The 26,027-nt window shown below is 36.7% G+C and overlaps 1 protein-coding gene across 3 annotated transcripts; it reads left to right on the plus strand.

Moving 5' to 3' along the window:
• On the plus strand, positions 1-23,205 carry LOC138715032 (SH3 domain-binding protein 5-like). Of its 3 annotated transcripts, none has more exons than XM_069847445.1 (7): positions 1-182; positions 356-418; positions 5,654-6,075; positions 11,717-11,782; positions 18,039-18,189; positions 18,266-19,428; positions 22,914-23,205. In XM_069847445.1, exons 1-7 carry the CDS (start codon positions 99-101, stop codon positions 23,053-23,055), a joined length of 2,091 nt encoding a protein of 696 aa, XP_069703546.1. In that variant the 5' UTR covers positions 1-98; the 3' UTR covers positions 23,056-23,205. The 3 variants fall into 3 exon arrangements, with proteins under 3 accessions (XP_069703546.1, XP_069703549.1, XP_069703547.1); XM_069847446.1 differs by having other exon boundaries at positions 96-216; XM_069847448.1 differs by lacking the exon at positions 11,717-11,782.
• The last annotated feature ends 2,822 nt before the right edge of the window (positions 23,206-26,027 follow it).

Here is a 26,027-nt window from a genome sequence, read left to right on the forward strand (position 1 = left end):
ATGATACTGTAGTTTTGTGTCAAAATGGCCACGCAAAATATTGCAGACGACGTATAAAAAGTGTAAATAGTTAAAAATATTGTTGTTTATGTGTAAGAATGGCAACTAAAACGCAATGTAGCGTATCATCCGATGTGTCAGATATCGACAAATGTAATGATGAAGTGGATCCACGCGTACAGGTCGCGTCTTAACTACTTTAAAATACCTAGTAAAGTAATTGAGTTCTGAAACAATTGATGTCACTCAACAATAATTATGACAGATTTAATTTTGTAATATTTAGATATCACCCAATATTATTTTCCGATTACATAAATTCAGTTTTAATCATAGCAATTTTGCATTGTTACAGATTGAATTAGAACGCCTGAACACTGCTACTGACGATATTAACAAGCTCGAAGTAGATTTGGATGTAAGTGATTGTTCATCATTAGGTATCTTAATTACCGGTATTGTTACAACTGTAAATGCGACATTACCTTATCTAAAAACAACATAAGCTGTCTTGAATTTGTATGCCGAAGTAAACATAAAATCAAGTCACACAAGTACAAGTCAATAATTAATTACTGTATGAAGACCTGTATAGTGAAATGCTTGAATTGGAAAATTTAACGAATGGGAACGAATTTTTCCGTCACTAGACTGAACGGAACGCAGCATTCATTCAGTCATTTAGTGTTCTGCCCGAGGGCAGGTCTTTCACTGCAAACCCAGCTTTCTCCAATCACATTTTCTGCCTTCCTTTTCGTTTCCGCATATGATCCATTTATTTTAATTCGTTTATGATCTAAGATCTTCTTTTACCTCAAACTCTTCTCCCGTTCACCATTCTTTCCAGTGCACTTTTCAGTAGGCAGTTTCTTCTCAGCCAGTGACCCAACCAATTCCTTTTCCTCTTCCTGATCAGTTTCAGCATCATTCTTTCTTCACCCACGGAATGAGCATAATACTGTATATTTTGGTGTGAGACAGGAACTATGCTCTGATCATCGATGTTATACTACAGATGAACATCTAGTTTAAAAGAATATATATATTTTTTTTCCTGGTATAACCATCAAAACAAACTGAAGACAATAAATATCAAGTAGCCTACTGATTCTTTAAAAAGAAGTGGAGGACTCCCTCAATTAAAACAGAAATATTTTGAGGTAAAATTATTCTTAAAAATGCTTTCTTTATTTCATCCATTGCCTTAATTATGTCCACACACGATGTATTTGGTTGCAGCAATCCAACTACATTAGTTCCATTTTTTAATCTTTGTAAATCTGTGTCATCTGGTAGATCCACCAATGAACACTGATTCTTGACGGAACTCGACTTTATAATAGGCCTATTTTTATTGTTTTCATTCTGTCTCTAGGAAAGCAAGTCTTTTAAATATCTCTGGTCTTTCGGTGACTGATAAATGAAGATATACTGGGTGAACAGTATAGAGCAGAACAGGTTTCACGGCCTCGCGCGACCATGAGTCCCCCACCTTCGCGTGCATAGCCGGCCGGTCGTGAAAGCTGTTCTGCTCTGTACTGGTCACTTAGTATAGCCATAAACATTTTGAAATGATATACCAGTATCCCAAAATCTTCTTTTTTTTGTATTGACAACAGCAAGTTCTTGATGGTGATTTGACCAGTACCATGTAAGAATAAATGAAAGCATTTGCAGGAGCCATTCAGCCAAATAGGCCTACTCTGACATAGGCCATTGCTATTAGATTTTCTTTAAAACAATCTTGATCAAATTAATATTTTTCGAGACATTTCGTCCATCACAAGCTGATTGATTACATATTAAAGGGAACTTTTAATAATGAATTTTATACCATTTTCCGGAAAAATTAACTCAACAATAAAATGAATGAATTAGGCCTTGCAGTTTTCGTCTCAACGTACTGAGGTATCCGACAGATTCCCAATATAAGAAAGTGACACCGAACTAGGGTTTCTCAAATTTTTCTTCGTATTTTTTTTTACCGAGGGTGTACATTTAACATTACATTTTTTTAATATAAAGAGACATTAATCGTTGTTGATTCGTGGTTTTTTGATAAATGCATTTTTATTAATTAACGAGAATTCAGTAACATCTTTTTCTTCACGAAACGGAACATGCCACTTTTTTACGAATCGGAACAGAACTGATCACTTTTTCACGAAACAACGGCGTTCTGTTTCGTTCTATTAGTTCAATTCAAGCATTGCTTAAGTATAGTTTATTACAAAGTTCTTGTCGCCTGAAGGGCACTTAATGTAAGTTATTATTACACCAAGTAAGTTACATAAAGAATCAAATTCTATTTGGGCTTAATTGGAGCATCATCATCGTCCTAATCGTCATTATTATCTATCCGTACCGGTATTTGTATTTGTTCTCTACTCCCCAATACATTTTTAAAGTTTATTGCAAGGTGGGCAAGTGCTGCTGCTTCTATGGCATCTGCATGGTAGTAAAAGGAGAAAAGAGGTGGAATAGAAAAAAAAAGAGAACAAAGTTAAAGATAAAGACAACTAGGTGGAAAAATGAAGAAAGGAAGAATAAGTGCAGCTAGCCATTAATATTGTACACTGCCAGGAACTGGTTTCTACGAACACTCGCAAAGCATGATTAAAAATAGAGTAAATAACTTCTGACGACATTGAATACAAAGTCACGTGTAAGAAAATCTTACATATTTTATATTTAATGTGTATTTATCAAATAAGATTATGAACTGGACAGAATTACAAAGCAAAGTTTCTATTAATGATACTGTATGTAGGCTATAGGTCATAGACAGAAGTAACGATAAAAGTTATGCTTGGAAGTGTGAAGGAATAAGTTAAGAAGCTTGCCAAGCAGTGTAAGAAGTAACGACTAGTAATATTACAATTTTATTGTTGTTATGAAATAAACATAATTAGTTTTAGACAATTTATTTTAGATTTAGTGATGGTTAACATGTTTGCCATTAGGTCTGACATTCACAGATTCGAATATCGGGTGCTAAAAGTACTTAATTTGGAAGTAAAGCTTGAAGGACCATTTCATGGTTACAGCACAGTATAGTATATACAGTCAGAAGCTTGAGTTTATGAGGGTACTGGTAACAGTAGACTGTGCAGGTACTATTTCGCATTGTCTGTAATGAGGCGATAGTAGCGATCTTAGTGGTTAGCAACTATCTATGGATGCATATTTACTACGTATTGAGCTTCGTGACTGTATATACTAGATTGTGGTTACAGTGCATAGAACAGAGGATTCCAGGCAAAATTTACTGCTATTTCTCTCTCACTTCAAAATTAAACTCACTTACCATTCTATCATTGCAAGTGAAGGATTCCGCTTTGTAGGTGTCTCTCAACTCTGAAATATATATTTTTTCACACTATCACAATCCAAAATTATATTAATCGACCATATCTGGAGGCATTACACCAACTTCAATTTTATTAAAATGATACAGGTACGTTTACGCATTGTGTTATAAAAGTTACTTAATAACTGAGCAATGATATATAAAAGTATTATTTTAATGTACCGAAGTACATATGATATTTCCAGCACATGTGTGTGGACTTCAGTCCTATGTTCATAGACATCTATGACGTAGTGCAGAGGGCGGCCACTAGAGGGAACCCAAGAGTTGTTACTTAAACTGAGACGATTCTGTCCGGCGCCGGGGTGGGTATCCGGTGTGGCTTAGTGGATAAAGCATCAGCACGTAGAGCTGAAAACCCGGGTTCAAATCCCGGCGCCGGAGAGAATTTTTCTCCATTCCATTACTCTTTCATCGTATGAGCAATGATACCCAAAACCTGAATATAACATTTGTTTCCTCATTAGGGTTGCCAGGTTTCCAGAATGAAAATAAGGGATAGTTGCAACATTTTTTACGAGAAAAATACGAGGAACTTCTAAGAGAGAGAGATAAATCTGTGAGCACTATCTCAGAGCATATACTAGGATGTTAAAGCACATTATAAGGAAAAAATACCTTTGTCTTACACCATTAAAGCTGTTATATTAGTTTATTTGTATTACTAAAATTTATAAGGGGTATTAATGGTACAAATTGAGAAGAGGTAATTGCAAAGATTTTGTTTTACAAACTAGTAAATAATGTTCTCTTTTTCTAAACGCAACATGTACTCTGTCTCATGTGACGAAAAACACTCATATTTAGTCTGAAATATTTTTCGCAACTTCACAGATACTATACACAATCCAACAACAATATCACTGTACAGTTATCATGCACAGCTATTATTTGCGAATAAAAGTACTTTTAACTGGAAGAGAAGCAGCTAGAGGTTTAAATTTATTTGCTTTGTTGTCATATTCCTAAAGACATTGAGCTTAATAAAAAAAAGTTACTTTTATCATAATTCTACAACACAATATCAATATCCATGTACAAACAGTAAGGAAAAAATGTAAGGAAAAAACCGTTGGTCATGTATGATATGAAGTCCGTAAATATAGTATCTTTTGTGTCATATGGCCATGTTTTTCAGGCTTCAAATACAGAACATCTGGCAATCCTATTGCTCACTGATGCAGTGACATCTGTGGACTGCACAAAATTAATGCATGGACTAATAACAGAGGTTGACTGATGTTTGTCACTTGACGAAGTTGCATATGTGCAGATACACATTTTAAAGTAACAAGGTCATAGATGTCAGATTATGCTATAGGGATAAAAATAGAATAGACCTAGATACGAATTCGATTAGTCTTGAGCAGATCATATCCATACTTATACCAGAAAAAATACTGAGATTAAACAGTTCTCAAATCTTCGTCAGTTTCAGAGGCTATCTCACAACCGTTATGTTGGTATTCTCTGCTATAAATTTGTGACACCAAATAACTGATATCTTTTGGGAGTTGATGTATCAAATTCACAAATCACATAGGTACCAGGCGGTCTCTTCATCTAGCTCACAAAGCCTAGACTTGAGGTTTTTATCCTGCAGATATGTTTTTTACAGATGCAGTGCCTCATCCTTAAGTTCTTCACAATCCTCGTATGAATTCTTTTCAAGTCATGACTCCTTGAGGTTCATTCACTCATTATCTTACCGTATATTAGACTAATATGGGATATGTAGGCATAAGTGTGCTTCACCTCCATTCATTAATTTACTATAGTGCACACAATACTCCCCAGAATCGTGCAAAAATGCTTCTGGCTCCACAGATATTATACTATTACTTACTTACTGGCTTTTAAGGAACCCGGAGGTTCATTGCCACCCTCACATAAGCCCGCCATTGGTCCCTATCCTGAGCAAGCTGAAGCGTGCTATCGCCAAGATTAATCCTGTCTCTATCATCATATCCCACCTCCCTCAAATCCATTTTAATATTATCTTCCCATCTACGTCTCGGCCTCCCCAAAGGTCTTTTCCCCTCTGGCCTCCCAACTAACACTCTATATGCATTTCTGGATTCGTCCATACGTGCTACATGCCCTGCCCATTTCAAACGTCTGGATTTAATGTTCTTAATTATGTCAGGTGAAGGATACAATGCGTGCAGCTCTGCGTTGTGTAACTTTTTCCATTCTCCTGTAACTTCATCCCTTTTAGCCCCAAATATTTTCCTAAGAACTTTATTCTGATATTATACTATTATTATTATTCTGTTGACACAGGAGTCGAGGGCAGCATTCCGGCAGTTGCTGTGTGAGTCAACAGTGCGTATTGATGGGTTGGCCAAGAAACTGGGTGCATGTGTGGACCGGGCACGACCATACTATGAGGCGCGTATGAAAGCAAAGGAGGCTCTTCAGGAGACACAACAGGCAGCTGTGCGTTTTGAGCGTGCCAATTCCGCACATGCGGCCGCCAAAGAGATGGTGTACCTGGCCGAGGAGGGACTGAGCACAGAGGGGAGGACATTCGACCATGCATGGCAGGAGATGCTGAACCATGCCACAATGCGAGTCAATGAGTCAGAGCGAGAGCGCACGCTGAGTGAACTGGAGCACCGGCGCACCTCACAGTCATACCACCGTGCTGAGATGCGTGTTCAGCAACTACAGAAGGAGCTGAAGCGTGCTATCGCCAAGTCCAGGTACACAGAACGCAGTAGCACTGCACGCGCATGTGCATGTCACAACACAGTCTAAACTTACACTGCACTACATTCCAACCTCAACCCTCACAACGTCTACTCATACAACGTGTTACAGCCAGTCTTCTTGCGACTACATATTTTTTGTAAAACAAGCTGATGTAAAGTTTTCACATAGAAGGCTTTAAAAGAACAGTACATACACTTACAGATGTATCATAAATTTCGATTTGTTGCTCAGAAATGGTAATAATATAGAATTAATTTACTACAGACTTCTTAATGCGCGAATCATTAGCTGAATGGATACAGAATGAACTTTCTACGCTGGAGAACAGAGTTAATTCTTCGATAGTTTGAGTGGAATTTGTGGTAGATAAAGATGATGAGGGAAGTTTTCTCGGGGTACTGCCATATTCATTATCATTACTCCATCATTTCTCCAAAATTAATAATCTTTAATCAATGACAAGTATATATCAATGAGAAAGTAATACACTATACAGTATTTCCCAGGAGGCCAAATTTCACGGTGCTCCTACAGCAAATGTCGTACAGAGAAATTGACCACAGAAATTCCTGAAGTTGGTGTCACTGGTGTTGGCAACACCCAAACAATGTTACACACATCAGCTTATTCACGAAAAAACTATAATGCAGTATAGAGAGTATTGTCATAAAAATAATTTACTAGAAATACTTTTATATCAAAACATATCACATAAGCTGCATTTAATGGAAACGAAATGAAGTGATAACACAATGTTGAAGTTACCTGTTTGTAATGGACGGGTATTTATTATAACATTAAAAGTAATAAAAAGGGAGTCAGAAATAAAGTCACAAACTTCCATTTATTGGCATTAATAGTAAATATAAAATGTAAGCATGAAATTAACAAACAACTAGAAACATCATCAAACAAACTCTGGTGTATAGCAGTAAATATCTCCATTGTGATACCAGAACTTTCCAAAAAAAAAAAATTCATCAATAAAATTAACAACAGGACCTATATGAAATAGGATTTTTTTTTATGATACTAACTTTGTCAAGGATTACAAAGGAAGAATAATGCCCAAATATAAAAGAATTCTAGTAAAAACTATAAGTTTCTGCATATAAAAATTATTTTTGGGTGACGTAATGAAATCACTATGACAAATTATAAGAGAATAGGCTATATAAATATGGCATACGAACAAACTTAAAAAATATTATTTCTTAATTAATACAACAATTCTATGAATCCATGTAGGTTCTATAAGGTCATATGTCATTTCAGCCATTGTACTTTCACAGGGAATGGCTTTTTTTTTTTGTGTCAACCAGTTTCGTATACCTTCACACCATATACATATGTGGTTGTTTTAAGTACAATAAATATCGTGTGTTTAAAGGTAGACATGTAAAATGTTTGCTTTAATCTCCTTGTGATCATACATATCCTATGTCTTATTTCTGTATTAACTTGACAAATATGGAAACTTCATAAATAAACAATTTGAGCATTGCATGACTGTCCATTCTTGTATCCTGTTTCCTTCCTCCAATTTAATTTCAATTGCACATTGATACATCAAGCACTGAGTTATTTATTATTCACATAAACCAAAAACTTTTGAATTACCATACATATTGTGCACACAAACAATATAAATTCTTAAATGAGCGAAGTGATTCTTAAAATTGTCATTCATCATAATATAATGGCATATAGATTGAATCAATAATAATAGCTCGAGGGTAAAGGACTGGTCTTCTGATCCGAGACTGCAATTGGACGTGGGTTCGAATCCCACTTGAGTTTTTCCTTAGGTTTCCTCCAACTGTAAGATGAATCCAAGGCGAATCCTCAGCCTCATCTCGCCAAAATACCATCTCGCTATTATCAATTCACGAATACTAGGTAACTTCACAGTCATATAGCATTGTTAAATTACCGATTAAGAAGCAAGTTAATAGACGTATACACAGCCAGGCAAATCCTGTGATTTGTTTTGGAGCATGTTTTTCCGAAGTTCTTCGGTTATCTATGCCAATCTTTTCCTACATTATTACAGTGTCATCATCTCGAGGACTTGTAATAGTTCCTGTAGTTTAAAAGTATTGTTCAATAAAAATCTTTCAGTTACCATACTTACAATGTTCTCGTTATGTGGAGAGTGCCTCCTAACTGTATATTGGCCTCGATTCTTAGCAATGTTGCACTATTGTGTGGTAAACTGCTGAGCGATTTTTTAAAATTGTTTATTTAATGATGCTATATTAAATGTGCCATTATTTAGAATTGGTGATAGCGAAATGGCTTTTTGATAAGTTTGAGTATTTTCCATAGAATTATTTGACAATAGCCTTACAATTAAGAAAAACATAAGAAAAAGCCCAATCAACACAAATAGGATTCAAAGCCATGCTCAAATGCATTTATGTACCTTAGATTATTGGTGGCCTTGGTCAGATTTTCCAGACATAAGAAGTGTATCGTGATATGCCTTAACTGGAGAGTATCCCAAAGAGATGATCCCTTTCTTGGGTGCATGTCTTTCATCTTGTAAAAGTTTCCCAGCAATCCAGCAAAGTTTGGTCTAATGTTAGGAATTCTGACATTAATTTTGTCTTTTATTTCATCTAACATATTTTCTGTATTAAAATTTCCCCCATAACCAGAAATATTTAAGTCTAGGAAAAAAAACAGTCACAATTCTCCACTAATCACATGATTGAATGCGTTCCTAGACTCTTTCATTGAGAAATTTGATGTATGATTGCATTGCTTTGCATGAAATATTCGCAAGTTTTTTCTTCTTCTACCAGTTTTCTGAAGAATGGATTTAATGTCGTTAATACATCTTTCAAAATTCACTATCTTCTTGTGAAACACTGGCCTGATTATTGTATGCACTTTTCACAAACCGAACTCCAATTCTTATGTCATGTAATTCAACCTCTTGCAAATCATAGATTTATTTGGTATTGTGTATAAGGATATGTCTGAAATGTCTTTGGTAACTTCCCCAGAGAAATATTGGAGATCAAGAACGCTAATGGCTTCGTTGCCAAAGCCCGGCATTAGATAATAACAACAACAACAACAACTTCCCCAGAAAGCACACTTTACAAAAGTATCGTATATAAAAATTCTCTCTTCCATATTATACTCTTACATACCTTCAGAATGTTATGGCTCTAAATACAATCCGAAATCAGCAATGGGAAAAATACAATCCAAACTTTTTTTCTTGAATAGACCACTTATTTCTTATGAATTATTTGGAAGACTTTCACGGTGATTGACGTGGTGCGAGTTTTGGGTATTTGCACCATGCCATACTAGAGGTCTGCACGGGCCGAAATTCTTAGGCCTGGCCCAAGCTGAAACAGACCAGAACCCAGCCCAAAATCTGAGATTAGCTTACAATTATCAACCCGAGCCTGACCCAAAACCCGAAGACCAGCAGATAAGCAGAGGCCAGAGGCCACAGGGGTCAAGAAGAGCTGCGAGAGAGATCACTCCAGTAGGAGCATGAGAAAGAGTAATCTCACAGGTAAAACAAATGAAAAACGATCAGTTTTTAAGACAGAGTAGGTACAAGAAGTACGAAGTAGAACTAAACAATAACTTATGATACATCTAATCGTGCATGCATTAAAATCGTGTTATTTTTTAATCAATATATAATTCGTGGAAAGAAAAGAAAAAAAGATTTCGTTTCTTTAAGGCCAGGGCCTGGCCTGAACTCAACAAGCATAAGTGCATTGGACTGGGCTGGGCTGGGCCGGGCCTAGACCCATGGGCTTGACCTGAACCTATGCAGGCCTCTATGCCATATATGTAGAGATGTCCAATGCTTCGGAGTTATATATCGACTCCATCATCAGGGAAAAGGGGACAGAAAATCCTATCTGTTGAATCTGTTACCAAGAGCTATTTTCCAGATCCAACAGATAAGTTCCCCATTCCTCTTTCCCTACCTTCCCTGATGATCAAACCAATATGAGCTTCAAAACGTTATATATGTCTACAGCTCTATCATAGTGCAAATACCCAAAGACCTCGCTCTACTTCTTCCTCCTTTAAATCGACTCTACCATAGACATTGTAACTGAGTAAATATACATTACCTTATCCAAAAAGTTTTGCTTCTTCAATAAAACAATCCTTAAAACTAGTTTCACTTACAAAAAACTTCTAGACAATTGAATAGTCTTAAATACCGGCTTTGATTAATTTTGTTGAATTCCTCTTTGATTTGTTATAGACACAGATTTCTGAATATTCTCTCTCTCTCTAACACACCCATATACGCACACTCTTTGAGACGATATTCAATATGTATTCAGATCTCAAAATATGTATATACACTGAAATGTTTTGTTTATTATTATTATTATTATTATTATTATTATTATTATTATTATTATTATTATCGTTATTATACCTTCTTCATGTGTAGTTTGAAGCATGTAATTCTATTTTGTTTCATATTTCCTTGTTGCTCTGGTGTGAGGTGGTTGTACGAGCCTGGAATCGAACTCTTAACACTCCGCATTGCATCATATTTTATGAATGCTGCCTGTATTGTTCATGTTACAACAGTAATTCAATACACAAATAGTAATAAAAGTGACGGAAGGGAAGTATATTTTTTATATTAGTCACTGTCTTTGTGAATACAGCCTTGTGGTTCTCAAGAACTATATGTTGTTCAATAAGATTAGTTTCAATTTTTTTTAAGATATCGTGGGTGGATGCAGCACTTATAAACACTATAGAACTACTCAAATTTTGAACTCTCCTACGCATATTTGTATCATATAAGCCTTTCATTCCTTCATAATGGCAAAATCATACATTACACTTTCCAAAGTAAGCCTATATGGAATAGAACTGATAAAAATCTTTATTTTAATTGCACTTTTACTTTCGTTGTATATTCTGTTTTCTTAGCATATTTAAAAAAAAGGTACTGTAAAACGGGATGACTTGATACATTTTGTAAGTTCATGTTTCGGAACCAAAACATCAACCTACAAAATGTATAAAATCCCCCCAGCGTGTCTAGTCTCCTCGTTTTATATGTTGGGAGACTTGATACGTTTTATAGGTTGATGTTTCATTTCGAAACATCAACCTACAAAATGTATCAAGTCACCCCCAAGTGTATCAAGTCACCCCGTTTTACGGTAATGGTTTTCGTAAATGTATCTATTTTCACGTATATTTTATAACACCACAATAATTGCACTCTCACTACTTTATTTTCTTGTTGTTGTTCATTACTTCATAGTTTAATAAGTTTATGGGTGAATTAGTCATTACTGTCTTTAACAACACCAATGATAGAAACATAAAAGTCCGAGTAAAACATGTTAGGTATCGTAACACAACAAATGACACACTCTTCTACATCTGTTAAAAAATACAATAAAGTTGTTTCTAGCAATCATTGCTACCACTTGTAAAGTCGAAGTCATGGTGGGCCTTTTGTGCCATCCTGAAATAAATAAACTTGAAACTGTTTGCGTGCATGTGGCGTAGGTGGGACGTGCAGTCTGCCTCCACCTGCAAGAGCAAGACGACGAGGAAATATGGCTGTTGTTTTATTAGTTGTTGTTTTAATTTTTGTGTTTTTGGCAGCTTGAATGCACGCCGCAGCTTGCTGCAGATAAACAGTCTTGCCTATCAGCACCAGCTGCAACTCCTGTAAGTAGCAAGTGCATTTCTTTGATTTATTTTTGCATGAGGTTGTGTCCCCTGGCTCTGCAGATCCAGTGTCTCAATGAATGAGCCAACTCATGCCCAAAGAAAAATAATTTGTGGTTGTCTACATATGTTTTGGAGGGGGGGAGGAGGAAAGGAGAAATAATATGTCTCGACCATGGGTAGGCTCTCTCTCTCTCGTTATATTCACAGACACTTATTCATAAACATAATGAGAAAACGGAATTATTTTATATAAATTATTTCCTGAACTGTACTAATTTATTTTATTGAGTGAGATATTATTAATTCAAATTTCTGTTCTGTTATTATAATAAAACCTGCTCTTAACGCAATCTCTGGCAAAAGCCAGTTTTTTGTTTAGTGGAGGTGTACTATAAAAATTAAACCAAGAATATGTACGTAATTAAGATGAAACAAAGTAACTTGCTCATTTATTCACACTATAATTTTATTGAACACATGCAAACATTACACTGAACAGAAAAAAATTACTCACTTTATCTTTATTTTTTTCTAGTAATCAAGCAGAATTTTCTGCACACAGTTTACATTTTTGGCTGCCTGATTTTCCTCAAACACTTTAGCCTAAGAAAATCACACGAAACATATTTTGGTAGCATATTCCTGTATCATATAATCATATACTTCACAATGAAACTTTTGATAGAGAAACATCGGGAATTTAATATGGAAACACATATTGTATTTATTGATCTCAAGAAAGCTTTTGATCATGTAAGCCGCAACAAATTTATAGAAATACTAGTATGTGATAATATTCCACAACAAATAATCGAAAATATTTTTAATCTATACAAAGAAATTTTCATTTCTGCCAAAATTAATAAGAAAATGTCTGATTGGTTGGAAATTTTTACCGATGTCAAACAAGGATGTCCTCTCTCACCCCTTTTATTCAATATTTATATGAACACTTGTACGGGAATTTAGAAACTCAAGACATGGTCATATAACTATAAATCGAAATTTGCGTCTGGATGTACTGACTTTTGCAGATGATTTGGTTTTGCTAGCCACTTCAGAAGATGATTTACAACAACAAGTTTAAAATTAATAGCTGATAAATATTGCATGGAAATATCCATGGTAAAAACAAAAATAATGGCATCCTGCAGCAAAGAACCTGTACAAAGCAAAATTTGTATAAATGGTAACGTTTTAGAAAGGGTTAATGATTTTAATTATCTTGGTTTCAAGCTTTCCTTTCTACCTTATCTAGATATCTCACAAAAAATGTTTAAATTCAATAAATCTGCAGGCATTATCAACAGTATAATGAAACCTTCTTTAGTCCAAAAACATATCCCCACTCGTCTGTACAAGACCTTAGCAAGACCTGTCCTTTGTTATGGCAGCGAAGCTTGGACCTTACGAAAAAGTGATGAAAATAGAATTACTGCCAGTGAAATGAAGTTCATGCGTCAAACAGCAGGATATACTAAATGGGATCATAAAAGAAATGAAGACATCCTACAAGAACTGGGAATGGAACCTGTGTTGCAGTATATTCATCAATATCAAGACAACTGGCTTCACCATGTCAAGCATATACCTAGAACAAGGATTCCTTGAGCGGTCTTGAACTAGAGATCCGCAGGGAAAAGATCACTGGGTCGCCCTGTGAAGAGATGACGGGAAAACTTTTGTAGACTGGAACAATCCTCCTAGGACTATCATCTGTTAGGAAGATGATGATGATGATGATGATGATGATGATGATGATGATGATGATTCCTGTATCATAGGATCCGACATGCGGTGATTTTTCATCCTGACACTGACAAACCACTCCCACAGAATTTCGTTAGGCCTAGAGCCCTTGAGTAAAATTTCTGCAAGGGGTATACAATTGAATTTCAACACAATATTCATGGATGAATACTGCAGATAGTGCTGTACTGTTAAACTATGAATTCCAAAGGTGAATGGCCATTCACTAGTGCAGGAACTAGGAAGAACAGAGATACGTAAGAATCAAGAGGCAATTACAGTACAAAATAACTATGAAGGAGAAAGGAAATGTACTTGATTTCACATTTCAACTCCTCTTAGAATGACAAAGAGTTAGAGCAGTCAGCTATCTGCTTGAACTTGTAGGGGGTAACTGACTGTAAAATGTTCTAAGTGAGATGAACTATGCTTGAATACAATCATTATTTGTGGTAACAAGGAATGTCCAATACTGGGACACAACTGAGCACAGATTCATGAACAATGAAATTATTCATAAATTGAATTATATGCTGAAACTGAAAATTCTGTAGAATGTATAGGGTGCCTAAAATTTTTCTAAACAATACACTACGAAACATTGGAAATTTTCCTTATAAAGACTTATTTTGATTTCCATTTCTACATTAGACAGTTTCCATTTAATCCAGGGAATTTAACATGTTTTTCAATCCCAAAGTCACGGGGCAGAAAATATTTTCGTTTAAGAGAAATTTACATTTAATGAAGGGTCCGTTTAAGGCAAGTTTTATTGTACACCTCTTTTGTTTGACTGATAGTTAATTTAAAGGTTTTGAGTTTGTTTTTATATCGTAACATTAAATAATTATATTTATTGGAAAATGGTAAATATTATGACTGAAGAGGGCACCAAAACTCCCTTTACAATAATTTTCTTATGGCAGTGGAAGTTTTTGCCATTTTTCAAGTTATCTTTTATGATAATTCTCCACTCAGAACATTTTTATCCTTATTTAAATTAAAAAAAAAAAAAAAATCTAGGAAAATTACGGACTAGCAAAGCACCAGCATTATAATACAGACATAAGGTGTAAATCATACACTGTGATTATTTCCAGACTTCTCACACAAATTTTGGGTATGTTTTTAAAATCATCACTATATCCATAAATCACCATCAGTGAATACTGGCAGTGTAATGAAGAGCCTCCATTGACTTCAGGAATGTCACATGACCAAAACTTTAAATGGATTACTTAGAAATTTCTTCAGTCACTACTGCCACATTCAAGATTCTAGGTAATCTGCTATGTTCTTTTTTATTGCGTCGTAATATAACCTATCAGTAAGGACAATAGTCTCATGTGTTTCCTAAAATTACTTTGAAACATGGGATGAATCCATGAGTGATTTTAGAAATATGCCCAAAACATAAGCAATGTCATAATAAAAAAACACTGAACTATGTAAAAATAAAAATAATAACCAGAATCTTAATTTTTCCTCTCTACTCCACAAATCTTGCTGTCTAGTTTATTGCTTGTTAATGGTAATGGTAATGGTAATAACTTCTGTGTTAAAATATGCTAGTTGTAGTGTTGCTAAGCACATTCCGCGCCTTTTATACCACTGTAATGTGGTACAATGGTACACAATTAGCTGCATGGCTAGAGTATTTGCTTTCCATGCTGGAGACTCCATTTCAAATTCCAGTGAGTCCATATGAAATTTTTTTGTGAACGAATTAGCAGATTCTCTCAGATACTCCTATTTTCCAGCATCATTTAACAGTTTAGTCTTAATTTACACCTATCCTTATCACTGATGAAATAACTATAGGAAACTTCTACACTTTATTATTAGGCTCAGAGAACCAATATCATGGGTTATCTGCAGCGAAAATTTTATAGAGCAAATAACCACGATAAATCCTGAAGTTGGCACTCAATGTTTACAAATGCGTGTATAATACCATAAAAATGAAAATATTAACTACAGGAATAAAATGTAGCTTTCCATGCTAGAATTTCAGCAAAACGAAATTTATGTTGGAAAAATATGTTATTGGAACTAGTGAACAAATGTGACATTGCAACTAATTCAGTTTATCTATAATTTATCACCAGTATCCATAAAGTTGGTACAGAAAGCCATGATAACATCATATTGTATGGGATTTACCTAGGGCAGGTGTTCTCAACCTGGTGCTCACAAGCATCATGGTGCTCTTGTGATGCGAGTAAAAAAGTGCTCACGAGCACGAATGTTCCGGAAGTGCTTTTTTCAATTCAAAATTCGTTGTATGAGCCGGAACAAATAGCGTTCCTATCCGTCCATTATAATATCTTAGGAACCTGACAGGTCATCTCGTATTTCATAGTGTAGAATGCCTTTCAATTCAGTGTGGACTCCATCAGAAAAATCAAGATTATTCAAGAGAACACTATGACTTCTCGTGCTGAACTTCAGTTGATAGATCTACAGTTCTCCTTAGCGCTGAAATATTTGTTTTAAAAGGAAAATTCATATACTTTGGGGAATAGAAGATACAAAAAGACTCAAAATACTGCTAAGTTTTTCTCTCAAATGTCTGACTATGTTCGGAACGACCTACCTATGCAGAGAAACTTTCTCACTTATGAAATATCTCAAGAAAAAAGCAAGATTACGAATAATTACTAAGTCACATCTGCAGGACTGTTTATTTGTACACTTCTCCTTGGTCATAATTGAAATTCGGAGTAACATTCAAGTTCAAGAATATCATGATCCAGATGAGTTTCTTCAAAATATATTTATGTTTATTTATTTACTTATTTATTTTATTTATATATTCATATAGACCTATTAAACCTATTCGATTTCATGGTGCTTGCTCACTTAGTATTACATGTGGGCGGTGCTCACAATCTTCGAAAGGTTGAGAACCCCTGACCTAGGGCATTTGCTGGTTATATATAATCAGTAGAAGGTATATCAGCCAACAAGCTATGAGAAGCAGCTTGTAAAGGTAACTTAATGGCGGCAATGCAACCATTCACACAGATTACTCACAGTCAGTGATGGCAGTGCAATCAGTCATATTATATTGTTTCCTTAAATCATTACTAAATATAAGACATTAAAACTTTCGTTATCAATTTAAAGAAGTTGAAATTGCCAGTTTTCTTTTGCAGGAAATTACTATAGGTTATTATGGGAGTTGACATAGCCATGGAGATGGAACCAGCTCTCATCTGAGAAGAGATTAAAATGCTGTGCTTGATTTTTGGTTATTTCACCATACTGTAGATGTAGAGATATCCAATGTTTTGGAGCTACATATCTACTTCGTCATCAGGGAAGGCAGGGAAAAGGAGAATCTATCTGTTGGATCTGTTACTAAGTGTTACTCTCCAATTCTCTGCCTTTCTGTATGATGGAGCCTGATGTAGCTCCGAAACATTGGATGTCTCTACAACTACGACATAACACAAATATCCAAAAAAAAATCTCGCACCACGTTCGAAACTGTGAAAGTCTCAAATCGTACTATATATGTATATATCTTCGCCATAAAGCTGAATCAAAATCTACTCACAAAATGTGGTCCTATATTCAGCTTCACCCAGTCTTAGTTCTTGTGTCACATTAACTTTGTAAGGATCAGTATAATAATTTTGTAGTTGTTTGCACTGATGAACCCGAAATTCCAGTTTCTTGTGTGAAACACCTACGAATTTGTGAGGGGAATTTTGTAGGCAATAAGTAATGGTACCCATTTAGTTTTTGTAATACAGATCCTAACCTATTTTCTGGGAATTATATCTGTAACACTTCCCTGAATTTAAAATTCTGTAAATCGTTCTTCAATTCGTGTTCAAACCTTTTGAGCCGAATCATATATAAATAATCATTGTTCTATAGAAAACATGAATTTGCTATACTGCACAATAATATGAAGAAATAACAATGTACTGCACTGGAAACAAGGAACTTAAGCCTAGTCACTCTCACAGGTGTTCAACATTGAATATCGCTTGTGCTGAGTGCGAGATCTTGAAAATACAAGCAGCTGTAATGATGATCATCAACAGTGCAAATGCTACCTGACATTTCACATTATAAACAGTTATAGATTGAAAAGAAATAGCAGTACTGAATTTATTTTCTTATTTTAGAACTTAAAGTCACTGAACACACTATACACTATACTAATTGTCATAAAACAATGAATCTTTGGAATATAAGGTAATGTAAGAGATAGAATCTATCAGCCATAGTGTGAAAAACGTTTTTTGAAAGAGTTGTTATTGCTTCGTCCTCTCAAAAAGTTTAATTACTTAGAGACATTTTACACTTCCTTTTCAGCAGGAAACAATTTTTAAATTTACAATTTCATACTTCTGTGTTAGGTAATCAAGTGATTAACACATTGAATTTTTAACACTGCGGATTAGGTTTAAAACCCTGGGAGACCAATTAGAATTTGTGGTAGCCAGAGTCGGTGTTAGAGAAGGTTGTCTTGGGGTGCTTATTGCAGACCGTATTTCGAGATGAAGGCCCAATTCAACCAACTGCTGGAGGACCAGAAGCGGCGAGTCAAAGGCCTGGAGCAGCAGGTGGGACATGCCAAAATGAGCTATGCCGAGGCGCTGCGCAACCTAGAGCAGATCAGCGACGAGATCCACAGGGTAAGTATCACTAAGTGACGTCACTGCAAGTCTGCCAGCGCATCTGCCTCACCTCAACTGTTGCAATGCTTTGCAGACCCGCAAGTATGAAGGTGAGATAGCGAGTGGAGGGGACCCACTGGGAGCGCGTGGAGCTGGTGTGGGGGCAGAGTCTCCACTTCCCTTGACAGTCAGTTCTCCAGAGCCTCCATCCCGTAAAGTGTCTCCACCAGGTCTAAGTTCGTCCTCGCTTCCTGACACTGATGTGTGGTCTGACTCAACGGGCACAGGACCACCTGATTCTGACTCGGGGGAGGAATTCTTGCGACTCCCCGAGAAGCTGGGCCCTGATGCCTCTCCTGTCGTCTCCAAGGCCGATAAGGACACGACTGCATCGCAGATGTCAGAGTACTTGGGACTCTCCAGTCTCTCTGGGGGTTCTGGCGTTGAACGGCAGATGGCTGAGTTGGCAGTGCAGTCAGTGTCAGTATCACCACGACACGGGAAAGTGATGGAGACGAGCTTCGTGGATCAGCAGGAACAACAGATGGGCGATGGTTCGGAGGGTGAAGACCGTAATAGTTCTGCAGAAAGTCCACTGCTACCACGCGATGACTCCAATGACCAGATCTGGACTGAGATCAGCCTGGTAGATTCTCCAGAAGAGACGTCGCAGACTTTCGCCAAGATGGGGGCAGTGGCCAGCAGGATGTCCGACCGTGACTACATCCAGTATGCTCCTCTCACAGACCAGACTACTCCGCCCCCAACAGGAAAAACAGAATTATCTGGTTTGACAAGCGTCCTCAAGAACCCGTTCCTGCCAGCAGCTAGCTTCCCTGAGCGCACTTTTCAACAGCTCAGTCCAAAGTTGCTTAAGAAGAGCGAGACGGAGACCCAAGAGTCAGCACCTAGACCCAAGTTGGACTCGAGCCTTTCCGGTTGGATTTCACGGTCCACCGCCTCTGCTGAAGTGGGTGGTCAGAACAGCCTGAATCGGCGTCAAAGCCTAGACACACTGCTGTGGGGCGGGCCCACCACAGAGCGCGTCAAAGAACTGCTGTCCCACGGCATGATGATGCTCAACATATCCTCCCTCACTGAGCGGAGGGCCAGTGAGCCCCGTGCCGTCCCTGATCAGATAGCACCTGAGAGCCGCAGCACTGGCCTCACCAAGAAGGTGCCATCACCTCTCGAGAAGTCGCTAACATACCTCAATGCAGAGGATGATTCTACGTCCGACAGTGAGAGCCTTGCCAGGTGAGTGTCACAATCCAACTCCAATCCTAAGAGTACCTCCCACTGTATATTTAGTTTAGATTTGTGTTCTCTGTATATATTAGCCGTTTGATATAACTTTGCATGTGGAGAGTTCCAGAAGTAATGTTATTATACGTCAAAAGCAAAGACGAAAAGTACAGTCTGACATGGAAGTTACTCCTATTTATTCAGGTCCCATACTGTTTGCAGTGATATTGCATAATTTCAATTACAGTAAATAAATAGTGTTTATTATAGTGAGGGTATGTATAGTTAGAATTTAAGTAAACTACCAAAACCATGGAAACTTCACACAAATCACGAAGAAAAATAATGCATTCACAAGGGTGGAAAATCATACATAATGTGTTGAAATTCTGTAATGAAGAAAAACAGAAAGGTCTTATGTTGCAAAGGCTCTTGGTACAAGTGAAAGGATGGTGGCTACAATAGCAAAAGAATGTAAACAAGCAGAAGGATGGGCAAACATTTTCTGCTCCTGGTACGCAGCAGAAGAAAATTTTCGAAGTTGACGAATTTGATACATGTGTGATTAGGAGAAATTTCTTAGAATCTTATGGATTGAAGAAAGAAATTCCAACCTTGGATTCGAATGAAATTTAGAGAGGGAGTCCATTACGACTCAGCACTGCGACCTTCCAAGATATATTGTGTTAAACCTCAAGTTAGGCGCATTTCAAACCCAGACCAGCTGACTATACTAAGGTTTGCTGCGTACCCAGGTTTTGAGCAGGCAAGCCCCCTTCATGCGTCACCAGCCAGGATTTGGGGAATGCTGTGCAATGATGACAAAGTGGAGAAATATTGATGGAATGATGTAGATCCCTAATATGGGGAAACAGGAAAATTCCATGAAAAACCCCAACTGCGACCTTGTTCGCCACAAGTGTCACTATGGATTTTTCAATGAAAAATCTCAGGTCTGACCGGGACTCGAACTTGGATCACCTGCGTGACAGGCTGAAGAACTGACCACTCAGCCCCGCAGGGAACGAAATTCCAGCCTTAAATAAACTTATGGCTACTGTGGAAGAAGAATCCATTTTGAAGAAACACGTGACACTTTTTGGAGAATAATAAAGAGTATGAGATTCAGATTTGCAAAAATTAAAATCATAAGGCATATTTCAATGGAACGGAATGATATAGTTGCACACCGAGCACTTTATCTCCAAGCCCTAAAATAGAATGCAAATGGACCCAGACAACCTACATTGCCTACAGATGGGACGTGGATGCATGCATACATACTATATCATGAGACAATGTTGGCTACATGAAGATATAGTAGGTGTAAGGGAAAACAAAAACACAGGACAAAGGACCATAGTAGTTCATGTGAGGACAGAAATGTATTTCATTGCAAATGAATGGCTAGTTTGTCACTCAAGATCAAAATCTGCTGATTACCATGACGAAATGAATAGTCATGTGTACAACAAAAACTCATACCCACTTTGCATCTGAGTTCACAGCTATCCTTGATAATGCCTCAAACCACACTGTGAAAGAAAACAAGTGTCCCAACATAGCTACTAGAAAAGCTGAAATTGTTTTATGGTTAAGGAACAATAATATAAATTGTGATCCAGGCATGAGTAAAAGACAGTTATTTCAAATTGTGTCTTAATAAACCGAACCTGTGTGCGCTGTCAATAGAATATTGAGAGAGTGTTCTGCATCTCCCACCATACTACTGCGATTTGAATGCAATCGAATTAATACTGAATTTAGTAAAACAGAAATTTACACAACAAGAGCACTATGTCAATTTCTGCCCTGCAAAGAATAAGTGAGTGTTGTATGGGTGAAATAACTAAAGAAGATTGGGTTAGCTTGCAGTAAGTGAAAGCAATTGAGGAAGAGTATTGGCGACACTACATGCTAATGGAAACAGAAATGGAGAAAATTATAATAATACAGATTCAGAAAAAGAAGATGAAGAAGAAGAAGAAGAACAACAACAACAACAATGTAATGAAGATGAAGGCAGTGCCAGTGACAGTAGCATCAAGGATATAGCACCTGATAGTTCAACTGAAGAAGCAGAAAGCGAATCATCTATTTCAAGAATTGAATGTTTAATGTTTTAAGATGAAGTAAATATACCGCATTTAAAAAATTTACAAACTCGTATATTAAATTGTCCAGACTGTAGTTGGATAACTAAAATATTGTCCGTTAGCTACTTAAGTCTGGTAGATCAGTAGACTATTTTATCCATAACTTCTTCTTTTAATACTGCTAGTACTGTACCATTATGTATAAATTACTGATCAAGCCAGTAGCCTCGATTACAAAATATATTAATTCATGTATATTATATTTGTATTCTATAATTTTGAAATATATAATCCTACTTTTCACGTGCGATATTATTCTTCTCTAGTGTTAATATTATATTATATAATTCCATTGCTACTGTAATTTAAATTTTATTTTACTTATTTATTTTTATTATTTTTTTTTCTATATTTCTCTTATATTAATATTGTATTATATAATTTTTGTAACTGTTAATTTTAATTCTATTTCCTATTTTATTTTATTTTATATTCTCTTATAGGCTTATTAATATTATATCTGAACTGCGACCGAACACGAGCGCTGCTCATTCGGTCTCAAATTTTGTTAATACTACTGTATCTCCTGTTTCATATTGTTTGTATTATTTTATTTCTATTTCTCTTGTTTATTTGTAATTATATTCTTTATTCTGTATATATGTAAAACCGTGTGAGGTGCAAATATACTCCAGCAATTCTCTGTTGCAAAATGATTAAATATGTTATATATATGAAATAAAATCTGGAATAAAGTTCCGGTTAGTCATTTAAATGATTCAGCATTTCTTACATGTGCCTGTGACAACATCTTTGCGATGAGTGTACTTTGATAACCTTTGTTCCCCCATACTCACTGTACTGTCCATGGTTTGACCTAAACATCCAGCTAGCAATTTCCTACAACAAATTTATATGTTCATCAAATGTCTAATATTTATCATCCTGTTGAAATTTTTGTACACTTCTGAAAGCTTAACACAGTTAATACAGCTTTGCTTCATCCAACTTTTAACAACATTATGAAGTCTTCAAAACATTCACATAAATGCCACAAATATAATTTTTCTGATTTGTTTAGAGGCCATGTCACAGAGCTGTAGAGACATTTTGCCACAGAAGAGAAACCTTATAAATTGTGATAGAGCCCTCTCAAGGAGACAAGGTTCTTTTAAGTATCATAAATCTGTAACACAGGACTTACAGCTTCACTACCCTTCCAAATGAATTAAAAATCCATCATCCTCAGACAGGTTTGAATTTCCAAACTTCAGAGCTACTAGCAAATTACTGAGGATGATATACTCACAATAATCTAAGTAATTCAGAGACAGGTCTTTGCCTTGATCTGACGATACCTCACAGTTCAAGTCCTCACGTGACTTATGTTGTTTTTTTTAGTGTTGAGATGCTGACGGATGAGCAGATCTCATCACTGATGCTGGACCAGGAAATCCAAGATGCGTGTGAAGAGGTGCTGGGCACTCCCATTTCTGAAATCTCACCTCTCATCCAGGACCTGCAGCAACGCGTGCAGGAGTGATCAATTCTTCCTCTTGACAAGCTGTAGCACAGTAGGACCGCAGCTCGCTCTTCTTAATTAGCGGAGCTGGTCAAGCAGAACACGAGACTGTTATAGTTTGCTTTATGTCCTGTTGTACATATATATTGAATAAAGTATTGGACATGTTAACACGTATCATTACATTCAACACCCTTTTCACCTTATTGATAGTGAAATAGAACCAATTGTGTCTTTGAAATCCTCAGTGAGGAAAATCATTCATGAAGTTAATAAATCGTGGCAAAGTAATAAATACGGACAAAGACTGCTAAACTGAAGACAATTGCATTGAGAGATCAAAACAGTTCTTAAAATGGGCCAGTATGCACAAAGTTTGCAATGAAATCTAGGAAACAAGCCAGTATGACCTACCATTAATAAGACTGATAAAATTTGAATTTAATATTCGTTTATATAAGGTTACCATCTATCGCAAATAGTATACAGGGTGTTTAAAAAATACAGGGCATAATTTCAGGTATGTATTTCCCACATGTAGACAATCAAAATAGTTCATTACAACATGTGTCCGGAAATGCTTCATTTCCGAGTTATGGCCTTCACAACAATGAAATTCACCAGAACGTTTTTCTTTCCGCAGGTCGTTGTCATTACAGAAGATGTTCAAAATGTCCACCTCCTGCTTGAATACAGACCTCACATCGATGTCTCATTGACCTGCGAACATGATCCCAAACTTCAGGAGTATTGCGTATGTCCTCAGAACATGCCACAATTCCATTCTGAAGGGATTCCAAATCAGCCACCAGAGACGAATAAACCAATGATTTTAAATGGCCCCACAAGTATAAATCGAGAGGGTTCAGATCAGGTGAGCGTGGAGGCCAAGCAATTGGGCCACCTCTACCTATCCATCGATCAGGAAACCTTCGATCCAAGTACCGGCGAGCTGTACGACTGAAGTGTGCAGGAGCGCCATCATGCAAGAAGTGAATGTGTTGACGATTGATCAGTGGAGTGTCTTCTAAAACATGAGGTATGGTGTTTTCCAGGAAGTTTGTGTACGCCTACCCCGTAAGTCTGTTTACAAGTACATGGGGTCCAACTAATCGATCACCAATGATACTGGCCCACATGTTGAGGGAGAACCGCAGTGATGAGATGGAACAGTTGCACGTGGGTTTTCATACGCCCATACATGCTGATTGTGGAAATTTGTTATGCCATCTCGTGTGAACTGTGCTTCATCTGTAAATAATACTAAGGCAGGAAAGTTCGGATTTACACCACACTGCTGCAAGAACCACTGACAGAACCTACTGTAACTCGTGCAGGGTAATCTGCTGCTGACAGGGCCTGTACACGTTGCAAATGATAAGGATACAATTGATACTCTTTCAACAGTCTCCAGACAGTCGTATGAGGAACATTGACTTGCAACGCTACCCTTCGTGTGCTGATAGAAGGAGTCATGTTCACAGCCTCCAGAATCTCCTCCTGTACTTCTGGAGTTGTAGATCTTGGTAGTCCCCTTCCCAAACCAGGAGAGTTAAATTTTCCATACAGTACTTGCACAGACGGTAATGGAGACGTACAAATGTCTTCCGATCTGGACATTGTCGCTGTGGGTACCTCTCCTGGTACAAACGATGAGCCAGCGCAGCATTGCCGTCTGCCTTACCATACATGAAGTGTATCTCTGCCAGCTCTTGATTTGAATACATGTCGCACAGTCTAACGCCTACACAACACTGAATGTAACCTTCGCCTCGGAATGAACTGTCAGAGTGCCCTCTTAATGTCTCTTTTGACGGCAACGACCTGCGGAAAGAAAAACGTTCCGGTGAATTTCAATGTTGTGAAGGCCATAACTCGGAAATAAAGCATTTCCGGACACATGTTGTAATTAACTATTTTGATCGTCTACATGTGGGAAATACATACCTGAAATTATGCCCCGTATTTTTTAAACACCCTGTATTTTATTTAGTTTACATTTAATTGCGTATTACGATTCGCAATTATCTCGCAAATGGCTTGTTTGTGGACCCATGTTTACTGGAACTTTTTTCCTTCTATTATTGTATACTTTCAACAGTTTTTCGCTATTAATTTTGATACATCCTGTATATTCGTCTCTGTTTTGAATGGTTTCTCTATTGATTTTATATTCTTTCGTAATTTCTCCAGGCATGTTCTCTTTGCTACCAATATTTGCATTTAGTACTTCTTTTATAGGTATATGTTTCAAATATCTATAAATTTACAATTTATTTTCACAATTAATATGTTTATATGCTTACTTAACCTTTATTGGTATCATGATTTATAAGAACTGTGTTTTTACTCACGTGTGTGAAAATGTCTAAACTAAAAGAACTCCAAAAGGAAATAACATTTCAATGGATATCTAGTCATTGTAGTATACCTGGAAACGAGAAAGTCGATAATATTGCAAAACAGGCAACATATTTGCAACCAGGACCTCTTCAAGTGATATCTCTATCCAGTGCTTTTGCTTCAGTAAAGTCTCATTTTACAAACCTATGGATCAACAATTGGCTCTCTTCTGACAAAGAAAAACTTTTACAGTCTGTACAAAAAAAACCAAATGACCTGGAAATGTACAAAAACTTGCCCAGACATGTTCAGACATTTTTAACAAGAGCCAGAACAGGTCACATTGTCACTCAATTGTACCTACACCGATTTCACATTTCTGATAATCCTACTTGTCTGTGGTGTAATAATCATGATGAATATCTGGAACATATTCTTCTATACTGTCCATCCATAAACCACAAAAGAAGTAAATTAAAATCATCAGTACCAATTGCAGAAGACACAGCCCTGCAGTATATATTGACTACACCCCAACTCTGGCTACCAGCAACAGGCATCTATAATGAACACCGATCAAAATACCCCTCATTTCTCGTAAAAAACAACAACTGAATAGACTACAGTGGACTTCATGTTGTCAGCAAACA

Source organism: Periplaneta americana, chromosome 15, assembly GCF_040183065.1.
Source record: "Periplaneta americana isolate PAMFEO1 chromosome 15, P.americana_PAMFEO1_priV1, whole genome shotgun sequence".
Classification (NCBI taxonomy): domain Eukaryota; kingdom Metazoa; phylum Arthropoda; class Insecta; order Blattodea; family Blattidae; genus Periplaneta; species Periplaneta americana.

Bases quoted from the DNA above. Each gene is read 5' to 3' on its own strand.
- LOC138715032 (XM_069847445.1), top strand. From the start codon at position 99: ATGGCAACTAAAACGCAATGTAGCGTATCATCCGATGTGTCAGATATC. The intron at 11,783-18,038 runs GTAAGTAGCAAG...TGCTTATTGCAG, and splicing joins CAGCACCAGCTGCAACTCCT to ACCGTATTTCGAGATGAAGG. The intron at 19,429-22,913 runs GTGAGTGTCACA...TGTTTTTTTTAG, and splicing joins GACAGTGAGAGCCTTGCCAG to TGTTGAGATGCTGACGGATG.